Here is a 9,081-nt window from a genome sequence, read left to right as displayed (position 1 = left end):
CCTCCCCTGTTCACACCTAGCTGCCCCTGCCCCAAGCTGTTTCCTTGCCCCATGTCCCTGCCCCGAACTTCTCATCGACTTCTGAACTGACCGCATCGATTTTCGATTTGCCCTGAACTGTATCCGTCCCATCTCCTCTTTCAACGACAACCTCATTCCATCGACCTAGTTATCCAACATGACCGTCTGTTCATTCGCACAGCTTCAGCGTCCAATGTCCACACCTACTTTTTACCTAGCATGTCCGCCAACCACGAACAGCCATATCCACGTGCTCCGGGATGGGCCGGGCGCTTGCACAACTGCCCAAGGGAGCCAAAAGCCGGGAGTCACAGTACACAGCCCAGCCGGTCCAGAGCCTAGGACACCCATCACGCAGCTGTCATTTGCCGTTGAACTCCTGGTCCCATTCGTTAAGCGCCCATCGCAACCGCCCAATCACCATGCCTCTACTCGCCTCCCACCGACTTGCATCAACCAGCCAGGAGCCAGTCAGTGCCGCTGAAGCTTGCGCGGCTCAACCTGAATGGTGAACTGGGTACCATCATGGGTACGGTTCGCACGGGGGGTCCTGGACAAGGCCAGTCACTCAGCAATCGAATATGCGCCCTGGAGCTGTCGAAGGTCCCGGCCATCCCTGTCTCCCGCAGCACACTTGGCCCTCTCAGATCTGGCCCTACCCCCCTCCCCATCCCATCCCGTCGGTCGGTCGGCCACGTTCATATTCCTAAGGTCGCGACTTTTCTCTCCTTCTACCCATCTCGCGTTTCTGCGTCGTCTCGCTCTTTCCTGACCATCTTTGTCTCTCGCTCCTGACGACGACGTCGTCGCAGCTCGCCAGCGAAGCCATCTAGAACAAGCCGAGCACAGCGACCTCAGTGGGACAAGACACGACTCCAACAAACCCCGCTTCTCCCCGCCCTGCTTCGGCTTCGCAGTCCGCAACCACAAGCATCAGACCTGACACCTGGGCCGGCCGCAAAAGCGACCGCCTCTAGGCTCCTATAAATAACTTTTTCTTTTTGAGCTCGGCATCGCATTCTGCGCTGCATCTTGCCCGCGTACCTGCGCAAGCTGCGTGAGACACTTGTGAGCAGGCACAGCCAGTCGCCGCTCTCATCATGGAGCGTACTCGCAGTGCCCACGACGAGGAGCTCTTCCTCAGCAAGCCCGCCGACTCGGACAACTGCGACAGCCCTACCGTAGAACCTCTGCGCATTTTCAAACCTCAAAGCCCTCCTGCTGAGAAGCAATCATCAGAGCGTTTCAGATACCCGCCGCCGCCATCGTCCTCGTCTTTAACCCCGGCATCCAAGCACTCTTTCCCGTTGCCTCCCGGTGCCTCAAGCTCCGCTGCGCCGCTGCCGTACCCAGAGGACGACGATCTGAAGCCCAGCACTCGGCCCGTCAGACCTACCGTTGCTGCCCCCAAACGCTATGGCTCTGACTACAACGACACGAGCCCTCGCCTGACCAGCCCCGTCGAGACCAAGAGCCCTACCTTGGCTGAGAGGCGTGGCACAGCGCCCCGCCCTTTGACAGATCCCGCCAGCCCTGACGGTGACGAGGGTGGCTTGTTTGCGAAGCCTTTGAAGCCGTCTGAACAGCACGCGCCGGTCGCTGCTACAACGAATTATCCGAGCTACACAAAGAAGCCATACTACCCCGCCCCTGGCTCTACCACCAGCTCCTCCGGCTCCTCTTCCAACCTGTCTCACGGGCGCCCTGCGCAAGACCCAGAGAGACTGAGGATGCCTAGCAGCGAGAACAGCGTCAACCGCTTTGCCTCAACCGCCTCAACGTCGACGACCCGCGCGAGCCGGGGCTCGCCTCCTCCGCCCGAGACCCCATGTCGAACCTGTGTCATACCCGCGAGCATCGAGGCCCGTTACGCCGCCTCGGAATCTCGGGTACCGCCACCTTGACCAGCCTGCAAGCTCAGCATGCTCAGAGCGCTGCGGCTTCCCAGAGACTCGCGCAATACGGCGGTGCGCCCCGCGGCCCAGCGCGACCTTGGACGCCGACCGAGTCGCCCGACAACCAGCCCCATGGCCCTCCTACCGTGTACCAGGGCTCCAACCCTGTCGCGAGTCCGACCCAGCCTACCTTCAGCCCGCCACCCCAGCAAGCGGCCCAGTCTGACCAGCCGGCTCTGCAAGTCAGCGTCCTCGAGCAAGACTTCCAGCGGCTTGGTCACAATGACCCGCCGCCCGCATACTCCAGTGTCAACCCGGGCCGCAACAACGCGTACCCTGCCGAGAAGCAACGCCCTCAGCCGACAAGTACAAACTCTACGCCGGCTCCCTCGTCCAGTGCGGCGCAATCTCCCCCAAAGAAGCCCGCGAGCGTCGGGCCTCAAGCGGCCGGGCTAGCCTCGCCCGCATTGCAACACCCCGGGCATCCTGCTTTCGCCAACGATCCTAGACCTCTCGAGCAGCAACCTCAACAACTTCAGCAGCAGCAGCAGCAGCAGCAGCAGCAGCAGCAGCAGGCACAACAGCAGCAGCCGCATCAACAAGCGCAAATTCAACAGCTACAAAACGGTCAGCCCGTGCAAGCTCAAACGCCAGTGACTCCTGGCTTCCAGGGAGGAGCCGGCCCGAGCTCGCCGCCTCCCCTTCCTGAGGGCTGGATCGCTCATCTCGACCAGAACTCGGGTCAGTACTACTACATCCACCTAGCGAGCCAGGCTACGCAATGGGAGTTTCCCAAGGGTCCCAACCCGATTCACCATGAGTCGGCCCCGCTCTCACCGACAGCTTCCACCTATGGCAATCCTCTCGCTTCCCCGATGTTTGGCAAACAGCCCATGGCGTCACCCATGTTCTCACCGCAGACGCCGGGATATGCTGAGAGCATCATGAGCGTTGCTGCTTCTCAGACACCATCTGCTGCCGGCTTTTCTGGACCGCCTCCGAGCGCCGGAGTGGACATGTTCAAGATTCAGCCGACGAATGGGGTGTATTTTGGGCCATATTTGCGTTACTGCAACATGGATATCGAGCGTGGGCTGTGGCTGGGAAGCATTCTCATTGTGACAGATGCGCCTCAACCGCCCACGATTCACCTGCATTTGAGTGCGGACCTTTCACCGAACCCGCGCCAACTGCAGCCTCACAACATCTTCACCCACCAGCGATGGTCCTTCTACAAGTACAGTATTGAGCTGCCAATGGGTGAAGGAGGCACCCAGAGATGGACGTATGCCGTCACGTCTCACCTAGGCTGCACGCGATACGAATTCGTCATTGCGGGCCGGTATGAGACGGGCTGGAGGTTCATTGCTCATTCCAATAATGACTTTGCTGCAACAACCAACCAAGCCGAGAGGGCGAAGCTCGGTGGCGTCGGTTTCATGTGGAAGGATGTACTCCAGAAGAACATTGACTGCGGAGGCTTTCATGTTCAGCTTGGCCTGGGTGATCAGATCTATGGTGACAGGTTATGGAAGGAGGTGCCATTGCTGAAGCAGTGGCTCGCCATGAGCGGCAAGGAAAACCGAAAGAAGGCACCCTGGACCGCACGACACGAGGAAGATGTCTCCCACGCATACTTTCACTATTACACAAGTCACTTTGACCAGCCGTATCTGCGAGAGGCGTTCGCCCAGATCCCTCACGTTCTGCAGGTTGACGACCACGATATGTAAGCTACTGCTTTCCCCTCCTTGCATATGCTAGACCTAACCCTTCTCAGCTTTGACGGCTACGGATCATATCCCCCGTATATGCAAGAGTCGCAAATGTTCAAAAACGTTGGCCGCATTGCCGTTGAGATGTATCTTCTCTTCCAGCACCACACGACTGTTGAAATCCTCCGCAACGTCAGCAACGATCTCGACCTGTTTACTATCACTGGTCAAGGCTGGCACTTTGTCAAGTACCTTGGGCCGGCTGTGGTCGTTGTTGGACCTGATTGTCGGTCGGAAAGAAACCAGAGCCGCGTAATGGCTGGCCCGACATATCAGGGCATCTTTCCCAAGGTCGCTACATTACCTCCCAGCGTACAGCACTGTATATGGCTGGTGTCTGTACCGCTTGTTTATCCGCGTTTGGAAGCAGTGGAGAGTTTGGCCACAGCTGTCACAACCGGCAAAAAGGTGGTCAACTCTGGTTACAACGTGCTCGGCAAGGTGACGAGCTCTGTAGCTGGTATAGTCGGCGGCAAGGAAGTCGTCGCATCCGGTTTCTCGCAGGTGAAGAAAGCTGTCGGAAAGGGTGGTCTCATGGGCAGTGTACTGAACCAGTTCGGCGAGATCGATCTCGCTGAGGTGCTCAAGGACATGTGGACGCATGAGACCAAGGACCTCGAGAGGACCTATTTCATCCGAACCTTGCAAGGCATTGCCCAGCAAAAGGGCGTGCGCATGACATTCTTGTCTGGAGGTAATTCACGCACATTGATTCGCGATGGATCACTGCTAACTCTCATCAGATGTCAGCTGTGCTGGTGCCGGTCTCGTCCACGACCCGTCACACCCCAGCGACCACAAGACAATGTACCAGGTCATCACCTCTCCTATCGTAGCTCAACCAGCTCAGAACTACATCCTCAAGCTGCTCCATAATCAAAAGTCTCTCTACGTGCCCCAGAACGGCCACAAGTCTAACCATGAGGTGACCGACACCAAGGAGGACATGATGGAGATCTTCCACACCGATGCGTCAGGTTCCCCCCGCGAGCTGAAGAAGCTCATGGGCCGTCGCAACTATATTGCCTGCGTAGCCTACGACCCCGAGGCTGTAGCCTCGTCGAACTTCTCCTCGGCTGGGTCCGTCATCAACGGAGGGCAGCAGGGGCTCAACAAACTGAGTTTGGCCATTGACTTTGTCGTCCAAGGTGACGGAGCCTTCACGGCACCGACAAAGTACGGACCAGTGATTGTGCCGCACCTGGAATTCGGGCGGTAAGAGAGCTTTTGCGACGGGATGAAGCAGTGGTGGGGAAGGAATGTAAGTCTGGGGGTGGGTGGCTGTGTCGCGTCATGGTTCTGGTCGTCTTCTGTCGGCGCCGAGGTGTCTATTCCATCTTTGGTCGGATCCCGGATTTCGGTGGTGATTTTGAGCCTCTCGATGAGTTTCTTCATATAGCATTCAGCGATATACTTCTTTTCAGTGTCTGCGTGGCTCATATGTGCGCCTGTGTGGGCCCATTCACCATTGTTGCCTTCATGGTGGCATTATCCGGCATTTACCAGAGTCAAGTATATGATCCTCGTCAAGATATTCAGGCGGATGAACAAGGGGCACACGCTAGTTACTGAAGTCTGAAAAGGACCTATCGGAATCACAAGTCGTGCGCACAACGACTCTGGAGGAGCTTCCGCGAGCCCCTCCAAGAGTGGCATCTCGAGATCGAACTCAGCCCAGGTGGCCCGTCAAATCCACCACGAGCTAGCGGTTTCGATGTTGCTCTAGGCCTTGGCTCTGCACCTTTACCCATGCGTCTCGATTTCGGCTTGGTTTGTGATCGTGCGCCAACGTTAGCCAGCGAGATGGATATTATATTCGAAGAGGTAGACCTCAAGCTGAGTGCAGTAACCTCATCAATAGACTATGATGAATATAGATCATCATCGATATAGTAATCTCAGCTATGTTCTTCTCATGCAGATCGAAAGGTATGCGCATAGCTAATGATAATAAATTTACTATCATCAGCGACCTACTATGAAATATAGATAAGCATTACTATAGTAGCCTCAGCTATATTGTTCTCGTATTATTCTATAAGCATGCTCATAGCTAGGAATAAAATATTCACGATTATAAGCAGGCTACTATGAAATATGGATGAGCATTACTATAGTAATCTTGGCTATGTCCTTCTTGTATAGATCTATGAGTATGCTCACGGCTAATGATGATAAATTTGCTATCATCATTGCAGGTGCCATTTAGTGTTAGGCATATCATTATGAAGTGTGGTAATAGGCACATTTGATGCATGTGACAGGGAAACGAGCATCGGGTAGATGAATAAGGCCATGATGACGATGACACTTGACTGTGGGCTCGGCACCTGTCACGCTGGCCACGAGCCCCCCGGTTCTTCGAATGTCGACACGAACGGCACTCTAGGGTGAGCATGTACGAAGCCAATGTGACGCTCACACCGCGGCGGCATTCGAACCTAGCTGGGCTGCCAAGAGGACACCGTCTTCGAGACACGCGGACAACGACCGCCAGGTTGAGACGCTGGGCGGCGACGATAAAGGACCCTACGAACCTCGTACAGGCAGTCCGCATATCAGATACCTCGACATGGATATCACAGTATACTCTGTGGTAACGAGCGCTTGCGTCTGGAAGTTTCGCATTGCTACGCATGCTACCTCCCCCCACCGCCCAGAGCCTCTTTCTCCATGCTGCCCGGCCCGGCGACGGAGCCCTTCCGCCGCAGGCCCCCGGCTTTGAAGCGCCTGACCTTCTGGTAGGACGTGTCGAGCTTGTTTTTCGACCACCGCACGGACGCGCAGGGCCGGCGACGGCGGGCCAGACGCCTGCCGCTCGCCGCGGAGGATCCAGTAGTCGAGGCGTCTTCGCGCGTGGGCGTCTCCGAGCAGGGCGCCACAAAGTCGCCGGCCGTGACCTCGGGGGACGGAGGGTCAGGGCGGCGCCGGGGACGCGCTCATCGACGAGGAAGCGGCGGATGCTGGCCGGCAGCATCTTCAGCGTGTCGAGCTGGCGCAGGCGGTGGCGAAGCTCGAGGCCGACCATGCGGACGAGAAAGGCCGTGACGGACGTGGTCGTCTTGCTGCGCGTCTCGAGGAGCGAGGGCCCGTGCATGTCGCTCTGCAGAAAGGGGATGAGGTAGGGCCGGGCCTGAGAGACGATAAAGTGGTTGACGTTGAAGAGCTCGGCGATGCGTAGCAGGGGTGACTCGCGCTCCGAGTAGGACACGTGCGTCCAGTGGCGAAAGTCGATTGTGTTGGCGGGCGCCCACGGGACAATGTGGCCCTGGGCGTCCTTGCAGAGGACCGTCGTCTCGCGGTGGCCGTAGAGGCTTGCTGACGAGGCATTGGAGGCCACGGCTGCCGTCCAGATGAGCTGTCTGTGTCAGTATGGACTCTTTTTCTTTGAAATCGGACAAGAAAGAAAAAGGGTCTCGGTCTGGACATCACAGCAAATAACATACCACATTCGGGGCCGTCAGGTAGTTGAGCAGCGTCGGCACGCCGCCCTGGCCAGCCGTGGCCACGGTGATGTTCAAGACGCGCTTGCTCCGGTTATAGGCTTCCTCAAAGGTCAGGTCGCCAACATTGGCCCGCACACAGTCCTCGAGGACCTTGACGTCGAGGAAGTAGCCCTCCTTCCAGAACCGCCTGCCCCTCCGCAGCAGCGTCTGCCACCGCGACGCAAACGACTGCTTCGCGACGGACCCGTCGTCAGCCGCGGCCTTGGGGGAGAAGGCAGACAGATCGATGCCGTCGCCCCTGAGCACGGCCGGCAGCTCCTCCTCGGTATGGATGGCCACGAGCGCGGCGATGAGGGCGCCGGTGGCTGTGCCGGTGATGATGCGGGGCAGCAGCCCGCGCAGGAACAGGGCCTTGGCGACGCCGAGGTGGCAGAGACCGAAGATGGCGCCGCCCTGGAAGACGAGGGTGCTGCGGCCAAAGGCCTGGCGCGTGTCGTGGATGAAGTCGAGCTTGGTCTGGTTCGTCAGCGTTGCGGCGGCGGCGCTGACGATGGTCGCCGTCGGGGGGCGTCCCTTGTCGTTGCTGCTGGTGCTGTTGACAGTGTTGCCGGTGCCGCTGCGCGACGGCGACTCGACGGCGGGCGGCGTCGTCGGCAGGGCCGTCACATCGTCGACGGCCTCGGCGACGTGGGTGACGTACTCTTCGATGAGGTACTTTGTGCCGGCGAAGGCGCGGTTGTAGAGCTTTGGCGAGCTAATGTTGCCGAGGTTGCGGACGAGGCCGGAGCGCAGCAGGTTGACGAGGTGGTTGACGTCAGCGTCCTCGTTGGCCTCGAGGAAGGAGTTGAGGCGTTCGTGGATGAGGCGGTAGTCGTAGTACTTGGACGTCGGGTTGTTGCGCCAGAGGTCGAGCCCCAGGAGGTTGTCGAGGTGGAGGGCGGCCTCTTCCCAGTCCTCAAAGGCCTCGGCGTTGCGGAGCAGGTCGAGCCAGAGCTCGACGGGGCTCTTTCGTGCGTACCATTCCTTGAGTTTCTGCAGGTAGGAGAGTGTCAGTTGGCGTCGTTGGTCAACAGGGTCGGCGAGCCAAGGACATGGGGATCGAGGAGGGGCAGGGGACGAGAAGGGAGCCGTACTCTGTGCCAGAAGCGCACCACGTCAAACACCAACGTAAGGACTACCCCCATGATGGCATAGCAGGTGTGCCGTCGACCATCTGATAGGACTCTCGGGTATGGATAATCACAGTTTGTGCAGAGGTGAACAGACGAGGAGCGAGGATCGCGGGCCTTGGGGAGCCGAGGATGCGAGAGGTGGCTTGGTGCTGCATCATTCCAAGGCTGTTGACGATTGCTGCAGCTGCTGTTGGTTCCTACCTACAGGGTAGGTACCTTGGGTACTGTACTGGGTACCTAGGTCGGCCAGCACTGTAGCTACAGCACATGCTTCCCCCACCGCCCCGCTTTGGCTGCTGAGCTTCCCCTGGCCGACATGTGATGATGCTCTGCTTCCATTTGTATTCACAGTGACCAGAAACCCTAAGCTCCTGCGGTTTGCGTTGCTGCCAGTGGCTACTCGCTGTCTGCTGGACGAGCTAGCTCAGCCAGGCTCGCAGGAATTGAAAATGCCCGTTAGATTGATGCGCTCATCGGCCTGGACTATCGTGCCTCTGAGCTTCCAATGCAACGTCTCGTCAGACGTGAAGACGAGGAAACCTCAAGCTACTTGCTGTCGAAACCACGAGAACACCCCGATCGCTTCCTTGGACCCCTAGACTTTTTTCGTTCCTGTGCTATACACTGTACATGGCGTGCTGCTGCCACGCTGCCCTGCTGCCCCGCCGTGACGCCCCTATGCTCAGTCCTCATCCTCATCGTCCTCATCGACAATCACCTGGCGACGTCATGCTCGGACTGAATCTCATGGTCGCCGTCATCTGCGTCGGCA

General features: G+C 58.2%; 2 protein-coding genes across 2 annotated transcripts; one reads left to right on the top strand and one right to left on the bottom strand.

Moving 5' to 3' along the window:
• Nucleotides 1-1,121: 1,121 nt before the first annotated feature.
• VDBG_04537 (Fso1) lies at nucleotides 1,122-4,910 on the top strand (the record flags this gene model as incomplete). Its single annotated transcript, XM_003004885.1, has 4 exons — nucleotides 1,122-1,801; nucleotides 1,930-3,645; nucleotides 3,697-4,385; nucleotides 4,435-4,910. 4 exons carry the CDS (start codon nucleotides 1,122-1,124, stop codon nucleotides 4,908-4,910), a joined length of 3,561 nt encoding a protein of 1,186 aa, XP_003004931.1.
• Nucleotides 4,911-6,132: 1,222 nt separating this feature from the next.
• Nucleotides 6,133-8,321, bottom strand: VDBG_04536 (lipase; the record flags this gene model as incomplete). The annotated part of the gene is made up of 4 exons (XM_003004884.1): nucleotides 6,133-6,197; nucleotides 6,236-7,049; nucleotides 7,138-8,169; nucleotides 8,271-8,321. The coding sequence occupies 4 exons, from the start codon at nucleotides 8,319-8,321 to the stop codon at nucleotides 6,133-6,135; spliced, it is 1,962 nt and encodes a 653-aa protein (XP_003004930.1).
• Nucleotides 8,322-9,081: the final 760 nt, after the last annotated feature.

The sequence above is a fragment of the Verticillium alfalfae genome, genomic scaffold, assembly GCF_000150825.1.
Source record: "Verticillium alfalfae VaMs.102 supercont1.5 genomic scaffold, whole genome shotgun sequence".
NCBI lineage: Eukaryota > Fungi > Ascomycota > Sordariomycetes > Glomerellales > Plectosphaerellaceae > Verticillium > Verticillium alfalfae.
Note: the sequence above shows the minus strand (reverse complement) of the source record. Positions and strands in the feature narration are given on the sequence as shown.